General features: G+C 46.5%; 1 protein-coding gene across 2 annotated transcripts in view; it reads right to left on the reverse strand.

The window, feature by feature from the left end:
• The window catches only part of zmat4 (zinc finger matrin-type 4), a 152,030-nt gene that overhangs the window by 44,752 nt on the left and 84,090 nt on the right, over positions 1-23,188 (reverse strand). For both annotated transcript variants that reach the window (XM_033013783.1, XM_033013782.1), the window contains exon 4: positions 20,272-20,425. In XM_033013783.1, the coding sequence (XP_032869674.1) occupies positions 20,272-20,425 (154 nt within the window). The remainder of the gene's footprint in view (positions 1-20,271; positions 20,426-23,188) is intronic.

Raw genomic sequence — 23,188 nt, forward strand, 5'->3', positions numbered from 1 at the left:
AGCGATCACCCCGTACTCTTGCACTATCCTACACGCTAGGGACACGCTAGGGACAATTTACTATTTTTACAGATGGTAATTGACCTACAAACATTTTTTCGTTTAGTTTAGAGAGGCAGCGCGGAAACTGGCCCTTCGGCCCACCGAGTTCGCACCGACCAGCGATCCCCGCACATTAATACTATCCTACACACACTGGGAACACTTTACACATACACCAAGCCAATTAATCTACAAACCTGTACGTCCTTGGAGTGTGGGAGGAAACGGAAGATCTCGGAGGTTACGGAGAGAACGTACAAACTCCGTACAGACAGCGCCCGTGGTCAGGATTGAACCCATGTCACCAGTGCTGCAAGCGCTGTAAAGCAGCAACTCCACCGTTGCGGCCCATTTCTGTCAGGTGACCTCCCAACCTGTACGTCGTTGGAGTGTGGTAGGAAACCGGAGCACCTGGAGAAAACCCACGCGGTCACAGGGAGAACGTACAAACTCCGTACGAGTTTCAGAGAATTCAATGCTCTAAAGGAATCAGTCTGAAGAAGGGTCCCGACCCGAAGTGTCATCCTATCCATGTTCTTCAGAGATGCTGCCTGACCTGCTGAGTTACTCCAACATTTTGTGTCTTTCCTTGGTAAACCAGCATCTGTAAATCCTTGTTTCCAGTCAAAGGTCATAGCTTTGGGTTGTAAGCAGCCGCAGCGGAATATGAGGTGCTGTTCCTCCAGTTTGCATGTGGCCTTATTCTGGCAATGGAGGAGGCCCAGGACAGAAAGGCCAATGAGATGCCAACAGGCCTGCCATGACTGTGTGCGAAAGAACACGCCTCACATGCTTAAACAAGCGTGACAGGGCTGACAGGGCAGGTCAGGTGGATTAGCACATCAGGAATGGAGCCAATCAGAGCAACTGGCAGTAATGAAGTGACTGTGGATGTGGAGAGGATGCTTCCACTAGTTTCCTCTAGGGGGAGAGTCGAGGACCAGAGGACACAGCCTCAGGATAAAAGGACGTACCTTTAGAAACGAGATTTCTTTTGCCAGAGGGTGGTGAATCTGTGGAATTTAATGTCTCAGAAGGCTGTGGGGGCCACGTCAATGGATATTTTTAAGACAGAGATTGACAGCCCCTTGATTAGCATGGGTATCAGGGGATATGGGGAGAAGGCAGGAGAATGGGTTTGTGAGGGAAAGGTAGATCAGTCATGATTGAATGGCGGAGTCCAGGCAACATCCTCGTGAATTTCCTCCCCACCATCGAAGGGATTTACCGGAGTCGCTGCTTCATGAAGGCAGCCAGCATCATCAGAGACCCACACCATCCTGGCCACACACTCATTTCACCCCTGCCATCGGGAAGAAGGTACAGGAGCCTGAAAACTGTATCGTCCTGGTTCAGGAACAGCTTCTTCCCTACAGCCATCAGGCTATTAAACACTACAACCTCCAAATAGATTCTGAACTACATAGCCTGCGGGACTATTTTTTAACTTTGCACTATTATTGTTTGATATTGTTTTATATATATATATACATTCGTAACTGTCACTGTATGTCATGTTGTTACTTGTGAGCGGAGCACCAAGGCAAATTCCTTGTATGTGAATACTTGGCCAATAACCTTACTTACTTAACATAATATAATATAATATATATATGACATATTTAATTGTTTATACCTCACGGTGACTCGGCAAGGCCAGCAGCATAATTAAGGATGAGTCGCACCCTGGTCACTTCCTCCTCTCCCCTCTCCCATCGGGCAAAAAGTGTAGAAATGTGAAAACACACACCTCCAGATTCAGGGACAGTTTCTTGCCAGCTGTTATCAGGTAACTGTGCCATCCTACCACAACCAGAGAGCGGTCCTGAACTACTATCTACCGTACCTCATTGGAGACCCTTGGACTATCCTTGATTGGACTTTGCTGGCTTTACCTTGCAGTAAACGTTATCCCCTTATCATCTATCTACAGACAGTAAATGGCTCGATTGTAACCTTGTATTGTCGTTCCGCTGACTGGATAGCACGTAACAAACGTTTTTCACTGTACCTTGATACACGTGACAATAAACTAAACTGAAATGAAACTGATATAACAATATACCACTCTTGACTCATGATCCAGTCAAATCATACTATACATCAGTACATTTGACATCACTGGGCCTGTACTCGCTGGAGTTTAGAAGGTTGAGGGGAGACCTCATTGAAACTCACAGAATAATGAAAGGCAAAGATAGAGTGGATGTGCAAAGGATGTTTCCACTGGTGGGAGAGTCCAGGACCAGAGGTCATAGACTCAGAATTAAAGGGCGCTCTTTTAGAAAGGAGGAACTTCTTTACTCAGGGGGAAGTTAATCTGTGGAACTCATTGCCACAGAGGGCTGTGGAGGCCATGTCAGTGGATATTTTTAAGGCAGAGATGGACAAATTCTTGATTAGAACGGGTGTCAAGGGTTATGGGGACAAGGCAGGAAAATGGGATTAGGAGACAGAGGTCAGCCATGATTGAATGGCGGAGTAGACTCAATGGGCCGAATGGCCTAATTCTACTCCTATAACTTGTGAACATCGGTAAACAATTCATCAGCATTTGAAGATCGATTTATCAGCAGAGTTGCCCACAGCCATTTCCCAAAGATATGCCTGGACAATCTGTATAGGGACTGACCTTGTATTTAGCAAGGCATTTTGCAAAGTTACACCAAATATGAAAATATAGCACGCGACAACGAGCAAATTAAAAGCACTATTGTAGCGACACCTGGTGGTGACCATGATCTTTGGTGGTGACTTTGGGTAGTCAAACCCTCAGATTGGCTGCATCGGTCACGTGAGCGCGGGGGGCGATATTCACGCGCTTTTTACCAAGTTGTTGCAGTCTTGTGCCACACTTGTGGAAGTAGCATCGTTTTAGGGTGTCTTACCGACCTGAGTTTATTTGTTGTTTTTACCGTTGCAAAATAAAACAATTCACTCACGGTCTCGACTCGCCAAACTATAATATAAAGTAGAATACTTGTACATGCACCTTGCGTTTTTACATATTTGATTTATGCTCTTTTGAAATATCGTGCTTGTTGATTAACAGCAAAACCTAATTTACGTGCTGTATTTTTGAAATAACGCACTCAAGATTAAACTTCAAATATTTGGTTTTATGTTTTTAATTTATGCATTTTTGAATTACATGTTACTTTTCAGGAATGTAATCCCTGCATGAAATACAAACTGCAATAAAGCAAATTGTACATATTTTATGTTTGCTTTGTGCTACAGCAAATATACAGAGTAAGCGAACGTTTTTGATAACATTCTATTGTGTGTTGCATAATATTGTTGGGGTGGCTATAAGAGTTTCTGGCCCCCTTGTGCGGCACGGTGGCACAGCGGTTGAGCTGCCCTCTTACAGCACCCAAGACCCGGGTTCGATCCTCACTGCGGGTGCTGTCTGTACGGAGTTTGTCCTTTCTCCCTGTGACCGCGTGGGTTTTCTCCGGGTGCTCCGGTTTCACCCCACACTCCAAAGTCGTACAGATTTGTAAGTTAATTGGCTTCGGTAAGTTGTAAAATTCTCCCTAGTTTGTGCAGGATAGTTTAGTTTAGTTTCGAGATACAGCGCGGAAACAGGCCCTTCGGCCCACCGGGTCCACGCCGACCAACGATCCCAGCACACTAACACTATCCTACACACACTAGGGACAATTTACAATTTTAGTGCTAGTGTATGAGGTGATCGCGGGTCGGGGTGGACTCGGTGGGCCGAAGGGCCCATTTCCGCGATGTATCTCTAAAATCTACAATCGGAAGGGTGGCAACATTTTCATTACAGTCCAGGTGCTGCAATAATCAAACTCAGTCTGTCTGTAGTAATGAAGCATCTGAAGATATATTTCGCCAAGTCCGAGCATCAACACTGACAGACGGATGTTGTAATGGCTGTCGTCTTTTCTTGAGCCATCTCAGTGCCAACACTGCTGCCACTGACTACATTTAATGAGGGAATGAAATGGTATTTTTATTGTTTCAAAGAGGCCAACGTCTTTATCCACTCAACAGAACGAGAGAGGAAACGATTCCAACAACAAGTTTGACCTGGTCAGCAATCCCTCTACAAACTAAAGTAAGAATCTCATTTCATTTTCCATTCCCATATCAGCTATCTTTGCGGGGTGCTGAGTTACTTTGCTATTTTTAATTTTGACAGCTACATTCACATGGATATAAGTGCTACGGTATCACTGAAAGTTTTATGCTGGTCTGGTGCCAAACTTTAATTGATCTCACTGTTGTAAAAGCATCCAATATTTGTGGTGTGTGTCACCAACCATACAGACAGCGTTGATACAATCGGTTGGAGTTGAATGGATTGCCTTGACAGTTCTGCTTAACTGCTGTTGGAAGACTGAATCGTACTTTCAATAGAAAATACACAGTTGGTTAATTAAGATGATTGCAAATTCAGTGATGGCAACTGAACACGTTTGTCTGAGATGTTTAAGAAAGAACTGCAGATGTTGGAAAAATTGAAGGTGGACAAAAAGTGCTGGAGAAACTCAGTGGGTGAAACTAACCCCTGTGAGTTTCTCCAGCATTTTTGTCTACGCCTGTCCGAAGACGGCTTCCGAACCACAACGTCACCCCTCCACGTTTTCCAAGGATGTGGCCTGTCCCGTGGAGTTGCTCCATCACCTTGTGTCCTTTTTGGTAAACCAGCGCCTCTGGGCACTGAGAACGATCCCTTCTAGGGAGCGGGGAGGGCAGGAGAACGACAGAAACAACTTGAAAGAATAATCCTCCAACCTCATCTATTGCATCCGCTGCTCTAGATGTCAGCTGCTCTACATCGGTGAGACCAAGCGCAGGCTTGGCGATCGCTTCGGCCAACACCTCCGCTCGGTTCGCAACAACCAACTTGATCACCCGGTGGCACAGAACCTCAACTCCCCCTCCCATTCCAAATCCGACCTTTCTGTCCTGGGCCTCCTCCATGGCCAGAGTGAGGCCCACCGTAAATTGGAGGAGCAGCACCTCATATTTCGCTTGGGCAGTTTGCACCCCAGCAGTATGAACATTGACTTCTCTAATTTCAGGTGGTCCTTGCTTTCCCCTCCCCTTCTCAGCTCTCTCAGCCCACTGGCTCCACCTCTTCCTTTCTTCAGCGGGACAGGCAGAATTTCTGGAGAGAAGGAATGGGTGACTTTTCAGGTCGAGACCCTTCTTCCTCTTGCCATTCCCACACTGACCTTTCTGTCCTCGGCCTCCTCCACTGTCAGGGTGAGGCCCAAATCAAATTGGAAGAACAGCATCTCATATTTTGTTTGGGTAGCTTACACCCCAGCGGTATAAACATTGATTTCTCTAACTTGCATCCCCTCTCTCTCCGTCCCTCCCCCAACCTAGTCATTGTCTAAGGTTCAAAGTCATCCTGGTGAATCTCATTGTCTGTAACTCATTCTCACCTACCACACAGCTAACAATGGCCTGTTTCCTTTATCAGTGTAACTTTTTTGCATATCTTTCATTAATTTGTTCTATATCTCTCTCTGTCACCGTCTATATCTCACACTTCACTTTCTCAGTCCAAAGAAGGCTGTCGACCCGAAACATCACCTGTTCCTTCTCTCCAGAGATGCTGCCTGTCCCGCTGAGTGACTCCAGCTTTTTTGTGTCCAGTCGTAGGGAACAGCTGGATGTCAGTCGCTCTCAGATCTGCGGGTATACAGAATCCAGCAGGGGTGTGACTGGGGGTGAGGGGTGCCAATGTACCCCACAACGACCCCACAGGTGGACCCTTGGAGAAAGGGGCCGGGTTTAGTTTAGACATACAGCACGGAAACGGTGCAGGAAGGAACTGCAGATGCCGGTTTAAACCGAAGAAAGACACAAAGTGCTGGAGTAACTCAGATGGACTGGCAGCAGAGTTCCTCCTGAGAGAAGGAATGGGTGACGTTTCGGGTCGAGACCTTTCATCAGACTGAAAAAGGGTCTCAACCCAAAACGTCACCCATTCCATAAATGCTGCCTGTCCCGCTGAGTTACTCCAGCGTTTTGTGTCTATCTTCAGCATAGAAACGGGCCCTGCGGCCCACTGAGTCCAAGACGGCCAATGACCACCCATTCCCACTAGTTCAATGTTATCCCACATTGGCATCCTACACACTAGGCACAATTTACAGAGGGCCAATTAACCTACAAACCTGCACGACTTTGAATGTGGGAGGAACCCGGAGGACGCGGTCACGGGGAGAACGTGCAAACTCTCGGGTAAGTTATGGCGCTGTGAAGCAGCAGTTCTACCACCGCACCACCATGCCGCACTGCAGTGCACCTCCGCACCTTGAAATACACCCACGTGCAAACACTCTCGACCTTTAAATGACTGAATGACACCGGGGCAACAAATAGTGAGAGGTCGAATCTCAAGCCCCTGGTCAATCACGCTCCTTGCAAAGTTCCTCGGAAAATCAGAGCATCCCGTCTGATGGTGATAGCCTGGGCGGACGCAGCCATGCGATCCAGCGGGCAGATAGATGATCAGGGCTGAGCTGTTCGAGCGTGAACTTCAATGTTTACCACGATCGCGTTACTGGCTCATAATTGCCATCTCTTATTTGTTACTGTGTGTACATTTGATACTGAAGTCTTAAAGTGGATGGATACATTGAACCAAGTGTTTGACAAGGTCCCACACATGCGATTAGTTTGCAAAATTACAGCACATGGTATTGGGGGTAGGGTATTGACATGGATAGAGAACTGGTTGGCAGACAGGAAGCAAAGAGTAGGAATTAACGGGTCCTTTTCAGAATGGCAGGCTGTAACTAGTGGGGTGCAGCAAGGCACCGTGCTGGGACCCCAGTTATTTACGTATAGGAAAGGAATGCAGATTCTGAAGAAGGGTCTCGACCCAAAACGTCGCCCATTCCTTCTCTCCAGAGATGCTGCCTGTCCCGCTGAGTTACTCCAGCATTTTGTGTTTATCTCCAGTTATTTACAATATATATTAATAATTTAGATGAAGGAATTAAATGTAACATCTCCAGGTTTGCGAATGACACAAAGCTGGGTGGCAGAGTGAGCTGCGAGGAGAATGCTATGAGGCTGCAGGGTGACTTGGATAGGTTGGGTGGGTGGGCAGATGCATGGCAGATGCAGTATAATGTTGATAAATGTGAGGTTATCCACTTTGGTGGCAAGAACAGGAAGGCAGATTATTATCTGATTGGTGCCAGATTAGGAAAAGGGGAGGTGTGACGAGACCTAGGTGTCCTTGTACATCAGTCACTGAAAGTAAGCATGCAGGTGCAGCAGGCAGTGAAGAAAGCTAATACTTTGGCCTTCATTGCGAGAGGATTTGAGGAGTAAGGAGGATTTGAGGAGCAAGGACTTGCTAGGAGCAAGGAGGTCCTGCTGCAGTTGTACAGGGGCCTCGTGAGTACCGCAGCTGGAGGTTTGTGTGCAGTTTTGGTCTCCTAATTTGAGGAAGGACATTCTTGCTAATGAGGGAGTGCAGCGTAGGTTCACCAGGTTAATTCACGGGATGGCGGGACTGACACATGATGAAAGAATGGATCGACTGGACTTATATTCACTGGAATTTACAGGCACGGAAATCGCAATCAAAACATGGGGGGGACACAATTTCTTGGCGGCCGCGCGCCGCTTACGCACACACGCGAGGCTTCGGCCGTGGGCCCTGTGGAGCCCTCCCCCCGTCCCCCCCCCAGGATTCCCGCCCATGGTCATTTAGAAGGATGAGAGTGGGATCCAGTTGAGGTGGTGGATGACGTGAACACTATTTGGCCCCTTTAAGTCTACAATGGAGAGTTATCTTGCTATGAAAGATGACACACTATCAGCAAAGGTGATTGGGACTGCAACCACATGACTAGGTCTATGGACCTATTGTGTCATTGTCGACTCAATGGGCCGAAGGGCCTGTTTCTAGACTGTGCCTCCAAAGAATGATCTGATTTGATTGAACAGCATAGAAAACAAAGCTTGTCGCTGTACCTCGGGTGTGTGTAACAGGAATAAAGCCAAACCTAAAACCATTAAAACCAACCATCCTTTTCATAAGATCATAAGATCATAAGTGATAGGGGTAGAATTAGGCCATTCAGCCCATCAAGTCTACTCCACCATTCAATCATGGCTGATCTATCTCCCTCCTAACCCCATTCTTTTGACTTGTTAATGTGCGGGATTAACACTAGGATAGTCTTAATGTGCGGGGATCGCTGGTCGACGTGGACCCAGTGGGCCGAAGGGCCTGTTTCTGTGCTGTGTCTCTAAACAAAACAAAACTAATCAAGAATCTATCTATCTCTGCCTTAATTATATCCACTGATGGCCTCCACAGCCTTCTGTGGCAAAGAATTCCACAGATTCACCACCCTCTGACTAAAGAAACGTCTCCTCATCTCCTTCCTAAAAGAACGTCCTTTAATGCAGAGGCTATGACCTCTAGTCCTGGACTCTCCCACTAGTGGAAACATCCTCTCCACATCCATTCTATCCAAATGTTATACAGGAGAACGACATGTGTCAAAATGGAGAACATCGTTAATCCAGATCAAGAGTTGCCTGTCAGACTGATGATAAAGTGGAACCTCAAACCATTTGACACGAGTTTGCAGAAATGATAAATTGCAAGCTTTCTCTTTATATGCGGATTTCTTGTTAAATACATTATTCCACATCTTGGCACAATTCGATTGGCACAAAATGCTGAAACAAATCTGTCTTAGGAAAATGCCATTATGTAGTGAAGCAGAGAGCTGACTAGAATGGGAAATGGCACATTTTTTCTTGTGAGCAAAAATGTGCGTCCTTTGAATCTGTTGTAGAGTTATTCCTGTCTAATCCAACCCAACCCGCTCAAAATGAATCATGAAATTTGGTGATCATCTGTTCTGTTTCTCTGTGAGAAATCACCACTTTTTAAACATTTGATGCTCTTTTGTCTCTGGGTGATGGAGGAGGAATGTCAGAAGATGTTTAGTATTTGGAGGGAGATGGCGCCAGTGGAGGGAGATGGCAGCCTCGCCGGCAGTCTGTTCGTTTTTTCATCCTTTTTGTTATTTTTAGCGTTTGTTTAAAGTTGTTTCTGTTTGTTTTATTTTGGGGGAGGGGGGGGGGGAAACTTTTTTTTTCAAGTCCTTATCTTCCCGGAGAGGTGATCAAGTTTCGGATCACATTCTCCAGGCTTTGCGGCCTACCATCGCCGGAGCTGGAAGCCGCCTCGGACTGTCGTGAGCCCTACCGCGGGGCCCGGACTTACCATCGGAGCGGATCCCTTGCCTGGGATCGCTCCCACCACAGCCTGCGGACTTACCATCAGAGGCTCGCAGTATCGGGAGAGGCTAGTCGGGAGCTCCAACGCCGCAGAAGGTTCGTCCAGTCTCAACACGAGGTTCGATCGCCCGGCGCGGGGGAGCCAACATCCCCCCGATGCGGGAGCTGAACGCTTCGACGTGGAGGGCCCAAACGCTGCCGGCTACGGGACTCAAGACCGTCCCGTCATGGCCCCCGACCGAGGAAGACCAAAAAGGGAAGGACTTGGAACTTTATTTTCGCCTTCCATCACAGTGAGGAATGTGTAGGAGTCACTGTGATGGATGTTTATGTCAAAATGTGTTTTTTTGAGTCTGGTGCCTTTTTAAATTGTATGACTGACCTTGCCAGTGAATTTCACAACACCAATTCCGTACATTAGCACTATCCTACACACTCCGGACAATTGACAATTCTTTTACCAAACCCAATTAACCAACAAACCTGCACGTCTCTGGAGTGTGGGAGGAAACCAGAGCACCCGGAGAAAACCCACGCGGTCACAGGGTGGACATTCAAAGCAAATAAAAAATGTGCCAATTCCTTTTCCAGTCAATGCTTTGCAACACAACTTAATGTCATTTTTAAAAAGACAGAGTTCCTTCAGTGCTTTGTGCCAATCGATTTGTGCCAAGATGTGGAATAATGTTCCAGAACCAGGGGCCACAGTTAAAGAATAAGGAGTAAGCCATTTAGAACGGAGACGAAGAGACACTTTTTCTCACGGAGAGTGGTGAGTCTGTGGAATTCTCTGCCTCAGAGGGCGGTGGAGGCGGGTTCTCTGGATGCTTTAAAGAGAGAGCTAGATAGGGCTCTTAAAAATAGCGGAGTCAGGGGATATGGGGAGAAGGCAGGAACGGGGTACTGATTTGGGATGATCAGCCATGATCACATTGAATGGCGGTGCTGGCTCGAAGGGCCAAATGGCCTACTCCTGCACCTATTGTCTATTGTCTAATGTATTTAACAACAAGCACAAACTCCATACAGACAGCGCCTATAGTCGGGATCGACGGCATTGTAAGACAGAGACTCTACCGCAGTGCCACTCTGCAGCTCTGTATTGGAATGAATAGTTTGCCCGCTGCCTTATAAACAAATGTTTTAGTTCAAAGTTCTCGCTTAGAATCCAAAATAATCCAACAGTGCGTCATTTTGATGCAAGTGACCAAAACACTCGACCCAGGCACCAGTCAATGTACAAGTGAGAGAAACCAACAACATTGCCTCTTTGGTAATCTGATGATTTTGTTCATGTCAAATTAAAGTATTAAATGCCAAAATGTTGATTGTTGATTTAAGTTGCAAACAACAATGTTTTCTTGGCAATTAACAACTTCAAGGTACCAATATGTATAACCATATAACAATTACAGCACGGAAACAGGCCATCTCGGCCCTTCAAGTCCGTGCCGAACACTTATTTTCCCCTAGTCCCATCTACCTGCACTCAGACCATAACGCTCCATTCCTTTCCCGTCCATATACCTAATATAACCATATAACAATTACAGCACGGAAACAGGCCATCTCGGCACTTCAAGTCCGTGCCGAACACTTATTTCCCCCTAGAATTGTGAATGGGGAACATATTAAGCAATGTGGACACAGACATATCGTATATGCTACAGTATCCTTGGAATACATTTATGGTGTACAGATGTGAACGCTCTTGCATCCATTAAGTGTCCATGCACTACCCATTGGACTCAGTGGTAGAGTTGCTGCCTTACAGAGCTTACAGCATCGGAGAATAGGGTTCGATCCCAACTACGGGTGCTGTCTGTATGGTGTTTGTACGTTCTCCCCGTGACCCCGTGGGTTTTCTCCGACACTCCAAAGACATACAGGTTTGTAGATTAATTGGCTTGGTATAATTGTAAATTGTCCCTAGTGTGTGTAGGATAGTGTTAGTGTGCAGGGATCGCTGGTCGGCACGGGTTCGGTGGGCCAAAGAGACCAGACTGGTCGAAGTACTAAGATGGGGGAGGAATGGAGAGAGATAGAATATAAGAGTTACTTGAAGTTAGAGAAGTCAATATTCATACTGCTGGGGTGTAAGCTGCCCAAGCGAAATATGAGGTGTTGTTCCTTCCAATTTGCGCTGGGCCTCACTCTGACAGTGGAGGAGGCCCAAGACAGAAAGGTCAGTGTGGAATGAATGTGAGGGGGAGTTAACGTATTTAGAAACTGGGAGATCATGTAGGTCTAGGCGGGCTGAGTGGAGGTGTTCAGCGCAAAGATCTACATCAAATGCCCGGAGCTCTGAAAACGAGATCAGTAAATTTAACTGTCATGTCACCTTCATTTCCAAACGTATCAAGTCTACCCCTGGGAGGTTAGCCCAGATCTTGCCTCGGGGCATGTTACAGTTTCAATCGGGCGGAAAAACTACACTGACAATAGCTCCATTATCAACCATTGTAGGTCGCCAAAGTGACGATCCCATCTTGAACACCAAGGATAAGGGGCAGAAGAGGATTATATCTTAACCAGGCAAGGATGCATGTCACAGTTCAGGAGTGCGGAATTCAAGGCTAAAGGCCGCACAGTGGTAGAGCTGTTGTTTCACAGCGCCAGAGTCCCAGGTTCAATTCTGACCTCACGTACTATCTGTGTGGAGTTTGCACATTCTCCCTGTGATCCGGGTGCTCCGGTTTCCATTCACATTCCAAAGACCTGGGGCTTTGTAGGTTAATTGGCTTCTGTAAATCACCCCCAGTGTGTGTAGGATGGAACGGGCAGTGCGGTGGCGCAGCGGTGGAATTGTTGCCTTACAGCTTTGTTGTCACCTTCTCCTGCAGGAGTAGGCCATTCGGCCCTTCGAGCCTGCACCGCCATTCAATATGATCATGGCTGATCATCTACAATCAGTTCCCCATTTCTGCTTTCCCTCATATCCCTTGGATCCATTAACCCCTTCAGCCCACTGAGTCCATGCCGACCAGCGATCCCCGCACATTAACACTATCCTATACCCACTAGGGACAATTTTTACATTTACCAAGCCAATTAACCCACATACCTGTACTTCTTTGGAGTGTGGGAGGAAACCGGTCGCAGGGAATGCGTGCAAACTTTGTACAGACAGCACCTGTAGTCAGGATCGAACCCGGGTCACTGGACTGGTAAGGCAGTAACTCTACTGCTGCGCCACCGTGCCGCCCTTGTTGATGGTGAGCGTGGGCTAGATGGGCCGAAGGGCCCGTTTGTGTGTTTGTGACTGCACTTAGGAAATGGTGAAAAACTGAAATCTGCTGGCAATTACCTGCGTCCCTTCTTCGTTGGGAATAAAATATCCGAGAAGGTTATTATCAAAACTAAACATATGTTTTAAATGACCCGAAGCATAGCTGCCTGTTCATTAAGTTGCAATACTGTACTCAGCCTCGATTAAGAGTCATTACCCTCAGGGGTATCCAGAGAAATATTGTCAAGATTTTAAGATTGCATTATTATGCTGGACGGCAGCAATATGCTCGAAGTTATGCAAAATTAATTTTTGAATTATATGCACTGTCTGGAGCTGCTTTATAGGAATTGAGTTCATTTCTCTCCAAGTTAGGTTCCATATGGTTTGCTTGAAACAACGTTGCCTGTAGATTTCGTTGCTCCATACAATGTCTCCAGCATTTTGTGTTGGCTGTAGACCTGACTACAGTGGAGCAAGGTCCAGTGTGGCTGCTGTCTCCCTGCATTAGTTGCAGCTGAAATCTGCAGGCTTGGCTTAGCTTTTAGTTCAGCGATGCAGAGTGGAAACAGGCCCTTCAGCCCACTGAGTCCGCACCGAATCCCGTTCACACCAGTCCCACGTTATCCCACTTTCCCATCCATATCCCGCACACCAGGTGTGTAGGAAGGAACTGCAGACGCGGGTTTAAAACAAAGAGAGATGCAAAGCGCTGGAGCAACTCAGCGGGTCAGGCAGCATCTCTGGAGAAAAGGAATAGGTGCCGTTTCGGGTCGAGACCCTTCTTCAGACTGAGAGTCAGGGGAAAGCGAAACGAGAGATATAGACGGCGATGTGGAGAGATATGGAACAAATGAATGAAGTAATGATGATCAAAGAAAGGTGGAGCCCACAATGGTCTATTGTTGACTGTGGGCTCGGTGATAGTGAGTTATACAGACTACACACTAGGGGCAATTTACAGCAGCAGGTTGACCTACAAACCTCCATGTATTTGGTGTGTGGGAGCATGGTTCATGTATACACTCTCAGTCCTGAAGCAGGGGCTCATCCTAAAATGTCAACCATGCCTGTGCCTCCACAGATGCTGCCTGACCTTCTGAGTCCCTCCAGCAGTTTGTTTAACAGTTTTAATGAGAAAACTGAGCTTCTTTTTACATTAAACCCAGGAAGATCGCAGGTGGTGGAGGAATCTCGACTGTTGTTTGGCACGGTGGCGCAGCGGTAAAGTTCCTTTGATTCACAGCGCCAGAGACCCAGGTATGATCCTGACTACAGGTGCTGTCTGTACGTAGTTGTACGTTCTCCCTGTGACCATGTGGGTTTTCTCCGGGCGCTCCAGTTTCCTCCCACATTCCAAAGACGTTTGTAGGTTAATTGGCTTCGGGAAAAATTGTAAATTGTCCCTGGTGTGTGTCGGATAGTGCTAGTTTCTGCAGTTTCCTGATTCTACATACAACAATCATTCTACCCTGTTACATCTTTATTCTACGTCACTCATAATTACTAGTAACGTTCACTTTACTCCATTAATGTATTCCCGATTCCTCCAATCTACCTCCTTGTGGCCCGTGCACTTTTTAAAATATCTGCACTTCTTCTGCAGCTGCAACACTATTATTTTCCATATTATTATTATTTAATAATCCCACTCCGATTATTATCCCGTTTGCATTCCTTGATGCATTCTTGAATGATTTGATTATACTAGTGTTAGACATGATTCAGGATAGCAGGCAAAACAATGTTTTTCATTATATCACAGCACATGTAGCAATAATAAACCAATAGTAATAATAAGTCGAAGGTAGACACAAAATGCTGGAATAACTCGGCTGGTCAGTCAGACAGCATCTCTAGAGAAAAGGAATAGCTGGCGTTTCGGGTCGAGACCCTTCTTCAGACCTTCAAACTTCTTCCGATCTGAAGATGGGTTTTGACCCAATTCCTTCTTCCTACAGTTAACATTGATGTCCATGCAAAACCAACAAACAATGGTAGTCAGGTGTGAGGAGTTTCGAACCAGAACAGACCAAGTTCCATTGAGGCTTGTCAATGGGCTGAATGACCGCTTTCTTGAGTTGAACTGAGGTGAAGCCCCATGCAATGGGCTCGAGCATCCTACACAGAGCGACAGACAACACACTTGCATGATGTATCCAGAGTACTTTGGTTTGCACAGTTGATATTTAGTGCATGGTTTCTCCATAAACTGGGAACGTAATGAATTATGTGTAGGAAGGAACTGCAGATGTTTACACTGAAGATAGACACAAAATGGTGGAGTAAGTCAGAGAGTCAGGCAGCATCTCTGGAGAAAAGGTGATGTTTCGGGTCAGAACGTCACCTATTCCTTTTCTCCAGAGATGCTGCCTGACCCTCTGACTTACTCCATCATTTTGTGTTTATCCTCGCAATGAAAAAAACGGTTTGTGGTGTTCATTAATGATTCGATTCATTACATCTTACATCGGGTTAGTTTTGGGTAGAGCTAGAGTGAATATTGAATGAAAGAAAATAATTCTAGCAAGTGACATTTGTGGCTAATGGAGAAATTGGTTTATGGCCAGTTTTCAGGAACCAAAATACTAGCGTGCAGTATCTGACTAGCTGTAATAAAAGACCGTTTTGTTATCCAACACTGGATTAGAATGGAATGATGTGGCCAGCGTGCAATTCAAACAGCAGGCAATAACTGGGGACTGAAATGTTCAGTTTTATCCGATAATAACCACAACATGTAATCCCCTAGGACCTGCGGTTTAAAAAATGTCAATAAACCGTGCCAGCCGCATAGTTTACAAAGTCAACATGCACTTTGTTTCAAGAATTCAACTTTTGAAAGTACAGGTTTTGCGCTTGTGACTGATGACGTTTGTTTGTGTAGAAACAAGGAACTGCAGAAGATAGACACAAAAAGTTGGAGTAACTCAGCGGGGCAGGCAGCATCTCCGGGGAAAAGGAACGGGTGACGTTTCGGGTCGAGACCCTTGTTCAGATGCCTGAAGGGCTGAAGTCCATATATACAACATCGATAGCTCTGCCCTCATCGACCTTAATAGTCACAAAAACTCAATCAGATTTGTGAGCCACGACCTCCCACATAGAAAACCATGCTGACTATCCCTAATCAGCCCTTGTCCTTCTAAATGTCTGTATATCCTATCCCTCAGAATACTCTCTGGTAACTTTCCAACTACAGATGTTAAGCTCAATGGACTTTAGGTCCCAGCAATTTCCCTGCAGCCCTTCTTGGATAGAGGCACAACATTTGCTACCCTCGCGTCTTCCGGCACCTCTCTTGTATTTAAAGACGACTCGTAAATTTCAACCATGGCTCCTGCAATTTCCATCTTCTCTGTACCTTTTCCAGCTTGACAACATGTTTCCTATAACATGGTGCCCGGAAATGAACGCAAACTACATCTCAATAAGGCCACCCCTCAGCCTCCAAGGTTCTGAAGAAAAAAGTCATGACAAATGTGTGGCTCCCAACTGTGTTTACTACAAACGACAGTTACTCGTATTTTGGTGAAAAGAAAGAAACTAAATATTTTTTTGCTGAGCCATGTTTGCTGACACTGCACTTTTTTTGTCTGGATATTTACACAGAGTGTAACAGCAACACTGAGGGAAATATCTACTTTAATTAAAAAGATCATGTTTTGGTGCTTGAGCAATTAAAAGGAAACCAAACCTAAGACAACTGCGGATATATATCCCGAACTATGGACAAGCAGAAACCATCCCAGCTACTAAACTTCCCTCCAATGTGTTTTAGTAACCGGATATCAGAAGCGGAATTTGAGCCTCCTTGCTGAATCAGTGGTAAGTGTCTTCACTAAATGCAGGTATCACCAGCAACTTCTGTTGTTCTTCTGTTCCGACGCTGGAGTTCCGATCATCCCGGCGAGAGGGTCTGAACATCAGGCCGCCGTAGCGGCGGATGCGGAGGGTTCAAGACCCCGACCACGGGTGAACAAAGAGGAAGATGACTGAACTTTATTGCCTTCCCTCATAGTGGGAAACGTTGATCCCACTGTGTGGGGGATGCTCATGTTAAATTCTATCGTGTATTGTGTTCTTTTTATACATATGGCTGTATGGTAACTCAAATCTCACTGTACCAGTTGGTGCATGTGACAATAAATGTAACTTGAACTTCAACTAGTCCTGGTTCTGCCACATTGAAGCAATGGCCAAGAAATGCCTCTACTTTCTTCGAAGGCTTAGGAAGTTCAGCATGTCCCCAAAAACTCTCACCAACTTCTACTGATGCGCCATAGAAAGTGTTTTGTCGGGATGCATCACGGCACGGTTTGGGAACAGCTCCGTCCAAGACCACATGGAATTGCAGAGTTGTAGACGTCACTAAGACCATCACACAAACCAATCTCCCTTCCATTGACTCCACCTACACTTCACGCTGCCTCGGCAAGGCCAGCAGGACTAGTCTCGCCTGTTCTCCCCTCTCCCATCAGGCAAGAGGTACAGAAGTGTAAAAAAAAACCGCACACCTCCAGATTCAGGGACAGTTTCTTCCCAGCTGTTACCAGGCAAATAAACCATCGTATCACCAACTAGAGAGCGGTTCTCATCTCCCATCTACTTCATGGGAAATACACAAAAATGCTGGAGAAACTCAGCGGGTGCAGCAGCATCTATGGAGCGAAGGAAATAGGCAACGTTTCGGGCCAAAACCCTTCTTCAGACTGAAGGGTTACGGCCCAAAACGTTGCCTATTTCCTTCGCTCCATAGATGCTGCTGCACCCGCTGAGTTTCTCCAGCATTTTTGTGTACCTTCGATTTTCCAGCATCTGCAGTTCCTTCTTAAATACCACATTGGAGACCCTCAGACTGTCTTTAATCGGACTTTACTGGACTTTATGTTGTAATAAACGTTATACCCTATATCCTGTATCTGTGCATTGTGGATGGCTAGGTTGTAATCATTTATAATCTTTCTACTGACTAGATAGCAAACAAAAAAACCTTGGTACACGTGACCATAACAATAAACTAAACCACATGATCTCCCGGTTGCCAAACACTTTAACCCCGTCCCATTCCCATTCTGACCTTTCTGTCCTGGGCCCCCTCCATTGTCAGAGTGATGCCAAACATAAATTACAGGAACAGCTTCTCATATTTCGCTTGGGCAGCTTACAACCCAGCGGTATGAATATTGACTTCTCTAACTTAAAGTAACCCCTGCATCCCCTCACTCTCTGTTCCTCCCTCACACTAGAGATTCTGCCTGTCCCGCTGAGTTACTCCAGCATTTTGTGTCTTTCTTCGGTTTAAACCAGCATCTGCAGTTCCTTCGTACATGTACTCGTTTTACTGTTGTCTTGGTGAGTTCCTCTGTCTGTATACTCAATGTCAACTATCGTACAGCTAATAATGGCCTATTGTGTGCACCACATTACCTTGATTAGCATTGCTTTTTACATCTTTCATTCATTTCTCCTGTAACCTGTGTAACTCTCGTTCTCCTTTCCCCAGACCTCTCAGTTCGAAGAAGGGTCCCGAAATGGAACATCACCTATTCCTTTTCTCTAGAGATAGTGCCTGACCCGGTGAGTTCCTCCAGCCTTTTGTGTCTGCCTTCGTTCTATACTCAATAGGTGAAGGCCAATGTGCCGAAAGACTTCTTGACCATCCTATCTGCCAGTGCACCACTGTCATGGAACTATCCCCTTTGAATTTGGGTTGATTGTATGTATGTATAGTATTATCTGATTTAGACAATAGACAATAGACCAGGCCATTCGGCCCTTTGAAACAGCACCGCCATTCAATGTGATCATGGCTGATCATCCCCAATCAGTGCCCCCATTCCTGCCTTCTCCCCATATCCCCTGACTCCACTATTTGTAAGAGCCCTATCTAGTTCTCTCTTGAAAGCATCCAGAGAACCTGCCTCCACCGCCCTCTGAGGCAGAGAACAGATTTATTGGATAGCCTGATAACAAAGCTATTCGCTGTACATGATAATAATAAACCTGAACCTGTTTGAATTTAACCCTTTGAATGTTGTTTTCCATTATATCTTTAATGTTTAATGTTTTATGTGTCGTTTCTAACTGTCACTGTATGTTATTGTCACTTGCGGGCGGAGCACCAAGGCAAATTCCTTGTATGTGAATACTTGGCCAATAAACTTATTCATTCATTCATTCATTCGTTCATTCATTCATTCATTCATTCATTCATTCATATCTACGATCACATCTTAATTTCTGTTCAGCTTAGTTTTAGTATTAGCTTTAGTTGCATAGATACAGCGTTGAAGCAAGCCCTTCGGCCTACCAAGTCCATGCCAACCAACGATCACTTTACCCAAGGTCTATATTTTACACTAGCGAACCTTTACAGAAGTCAATTGACCTACAAATATGTACATCTTTGGAGTGTAGGAAGAAACCGGAGCACTCGGAGAAAACCCAAGAGCTCCCAGGGAGAACGTACAAACTCCATACAGCCAGCACCCGTAGTCGGGATCGAACCCGGGTCTCTGGTGCTGTGCGGCAGCAACTCTACCGCTGTGCCACCCCTAAATAATCCTTAAAATAAACTTTGGATCATACAATCAGAAAAACAAAACTCCAGCAAAGAGGAGGCCATTCAGCCCATCAGGTCTGTGCTTGTTATCAGTAGGGCAATCCCTTCACTCTGCTCCTTCCCTGCAGATTATTCTGTCTTCTATGCTGACCCATTTCCTATGTAACGGCCCAAATTCGTTCCATTTCCACACCTGACAGCTGGGAATTCAGACATTAACTTCTCTCTCGTGAAGAATAATTTTCTCACATCTCTTTGCCCCAAATTTTATACGTGCTTCTCCTTGTCTTCAACTGGAAAATGGTTCCCGCTTGTCCCTAATGCCCCTGTCCCACTTAGGAAACCTGAACGGAAACCTCTGGAGACTTTGCGCCCCACCCAAGGTTTCCGTGCGGTTCCCGGAGGTTGCAGGTGGTTGCCGGAGGTTGCAGGTAGTGGAAGCAGGTAGGGAGACTGACAAAAACCTCTGGAGACTTTGCGCCCCACCCAAGGTTTCCGTGCGGTTCCCGGAGGTTTTTGTCAGTCTCCCTACCTGCTTCCACTACCTGCAACCTCCGGCAACCACCTGCAACCTCCGGGAACTGCGCGGAAACCTTGGGTGGGGCGCAAAGTCTCCAGAGGTTTCCGTTCAGGTTTCCTAAGTGGGACAGGGGCATAAGGGACTTACGATACGATATACGATACGATAGAATTTTATTTATCACAGGAGGGAAATTGATCTGCCGACATTCATAAAAACACAAAATACACAAAGCACAAGAAACATGACATTAAAGTGACAGGTGGAAAGTCTTGGGGGATGTGCAAATTTGGGGAGGGGGAGGGGAGTCAGTCTCAGTCTACCCCACAACAGAATGGGGAGGAGTTGCACAGTCTGATAGTCACAGGGAAGATGGATCTCCTGCATCTTGGTGGAACCAGTCTGTTGCTGAAGGTGCTCTGTGATATCTACATTCAACCTATCTCTATCATTCCATCATATCTGCTTTCACCCTCCTTAGCTCCAAGGAGGACCTCTCCATCTTCTTCAGTCAGAGCAGGTATGCTTGAGGGAGTTACAGGAGAGTGTGGTCATCTTTCAATTGTCATCTCACCATTTAAATGCTGCATCGTGGACAATGGCAATGTGTTTCATTGTCCGCGCTAGATCAAAGTAAATATAAAGGTCCCCCACCTGCTCCCAAAGGCGGCTCTTCTCCCAGTAACAGTCTCAGCCTTTTGGCGTGGATTTTCCCTTGGTAATGTGACTGGGCCACCACGGCTGAGGTAAAGGACATGTTGCAGAGGGTGCAGCACTTGTTCTTGTCCACATCACCATCGTCACTGCCCTGCACAAAGGAAAGAAGACAAACCCGTTAGTTGGTCGATGCTTTACCCCCTTCGTCCTGCTCGTTTCCTTCAAACCAGGAGCCCTCTCGTGGAGAGATACACGCCTTGGGGAGAGACACCTCTCGTGGCGATAATCCTCATCTGAAGATACTCCCCTTAGGACGATAGTCCTCTTGGGGAGAAGCACCTCTTATGGTGATACACCTATAGTGGAGTTACACCACTTGTAAAGATATTCCTCCTGTGCAGATACACCATTCATGGAGATACACCACTTGTGGAGAAACAGCACGTGGATATATCGCTCTCGTGGAGGTACACCTCTTGGGGAAATACAGCCCTTGCGGAGTTACAGCACGTTTGGAGATACACCACATCTGGAGATACACCACATCTGGAGATACACAACACCTGGATATACACAACACCTGGATATACACCACATCTGGAGATACACCACGTGTGGAGGTACACACACCTGGAGATACACACGTCTGGAGATACACCACATCTGGAGATACACACATCTGGAGATACACCACATCTGGAGATACACCACATCTGGAGATACACCACATCTGGAAACACATCACACCTGGAGATACACCACACCTGGATATACATAACATCTGGAGATACACCACGTGTGGAGGTACACACATCTGGAGATACACCACATCTGGAGATACACCACACCTGGAGATACACATGTCTGGAGATACACACATCTGGAGATACACCACACCTGGAGATACACCACACCTGGAGATACACCACACCTGGAGATACACACATCTGGAGATACACCACATCTGGAGATACACCACATCTGGAGATACACCACATCTGGAGATACACCACATCTGGAGATGCACCACACCTGGAAATACACCACACCTGGAAATACCTGTGTGAGCGGTAACTCAGCGGGACAGGTAGCATCTCTGGACAGCAGGAATGGGTGACCTTTCAGGTCGAGACCCTTCTTCCGTCTGAAGAAGGGTCTCGACCTGAAACGTCACCCATTCCTTCTCTCCATAGATGCTGCCTGCCCCGCTGAGTTACTCCAGCATTTTGTGTCTATCTTTGGTTCAAACCGGCATCTGCAGTTCCTTCCGACACAAGCTTAAGACAAACAGTCGGAAATAATGTCAGTGGCACTAAACATTTGTTAAACAGGCAAAAATGACATTAGAACTGCTCGTCACACAGCGTGGGGCATCTGCTGCATTACTGAGCATATGCTCTTGGTCACAAACCACTTATCTGTAAAGGATGCAGCAGGCGCGAAAATAAAAACTGCGGAAATGAACAGCTTTCCGCACAGTGGGTCTGTGAGCCGTTGCAGAAAAATTCACCGCGGCCCAATGCTTAATTATTCACAGTCAGCAAGCAGCAAGTTCAAAGGCGGGAGTGGAGGAGAGGGAAGATTTCAGCTCCTCTTCGCAAGGCACAAAGTTAATGGCCGTCTTTCTGTGGGGGATGCTGTTGTGAGTGTTCCCTCGTCAGTCACTTGCTGTTCAACCAAGTGGCAATGAAATCCGTCTACTTTGTAAGCAAGTGTATTCCTCTGAGGAAAAATCTACAAAGGGATTGGGATTTGTTAGCTGCTTGTTTAAGAAGGAACTGCAGATGCTGGAAAAACGAAGGTAGACAAAAATGCTGGAGAAACTCAGCGGGTGCAGCAGCATCTATGGAGCGATGGAAATAGGCAACGTTTCGGCCCGAAACGTTGCCTATTTCCTTCGCTCCATAGATGCTGCTGCACCCGCTGAGTTTCTCCAAAATTTTTGTGTACCTTTGTTAACTGCTTGATTAGTTTAGTTTAGAGATACAACGCGGAAACAGGCCCTTCGGCCCACTGAGCCCGCGACGACCAGCGATCCCCGCACACTACCTCTATTCTACACACACTAGGGACAATGTACACTTATACCAAGCCAATTGACTGACGAACCCGCACGTCTTTGGAGTGTGGGAGGAATCTGGAGATCCCGGAAAAAACCCACGCGGTCACGGGGAGAACGTACAAACTCCGCATGGATGGCACCCGAGGTCAGGATCGAACCCGGGTCCCTGGCGCTGTGAGGCAGCAGATCTACTGCTGCGCCACCGTGCCGCCCCTTTGTAGATGCTGGTGATGGCGGTGCAGTGCGGTTGCGGGAAATGCATTCATTTTTGGAAAATCCGCACCGACTATTCCACCCAGGAGTCGCACAGCAGCCCAGCGGTAGAGTTGCACCCTCACAGCACCAGAGAGCCAGGTTCGATCCTGACCTCGGGTGCTGCCTGTGCGGAGTTTGCACCTTCTCCCCGTACAGTTTTGGTCTCCTAATCTGATGAAAGACATTCTTGCCATAGAGGGAGTACAGAGAAGGTTCACCAGACTGATTCCTGGAATGTCAGGACTTTCATATGAAGAAAGACTGGATAGACTCGGCTTGTACACGCTAGAATTCAGAAGATTGAGGGGGGATCTTATAGAAACTTACAAAATTCTTAAGGGGTTGGACAGGCTAGATGCAGGAAGATTGTTCCCGATGTTGGGGAAGTCCAGAACTAGGGGTCACAGTTTAAGGATAAGAGGGAAGTCTTTTAGGACCGAGATGAGAAAATCATTTTTTACACAGAGAGTGGTGAATCTGTGAAATTCTCTGCCACAGAAGGTAGTTGAGGCCAGTTCATTGGCTATATTTAAGAGGGAGTTAGATGTGGCCCTTGTGGCTAAAGGGATCAGGGGGTATGGAGAGAAGGCAGGGATG

Source organism: Amblyraja radiata, chromosome 39 (assembly GCF_010909765.2).
Source record: "Amblyraja radiata isolate CabotCenter1 chromosome 39, sAmbRad1.1.pri, whole genome shotgun sequence".
NCBI lineage: Eukaryota > Metazoa > Chordata > Chondrichthyes > Rajiformes > Rajidae > Amblyraja > Amblyraja radiata.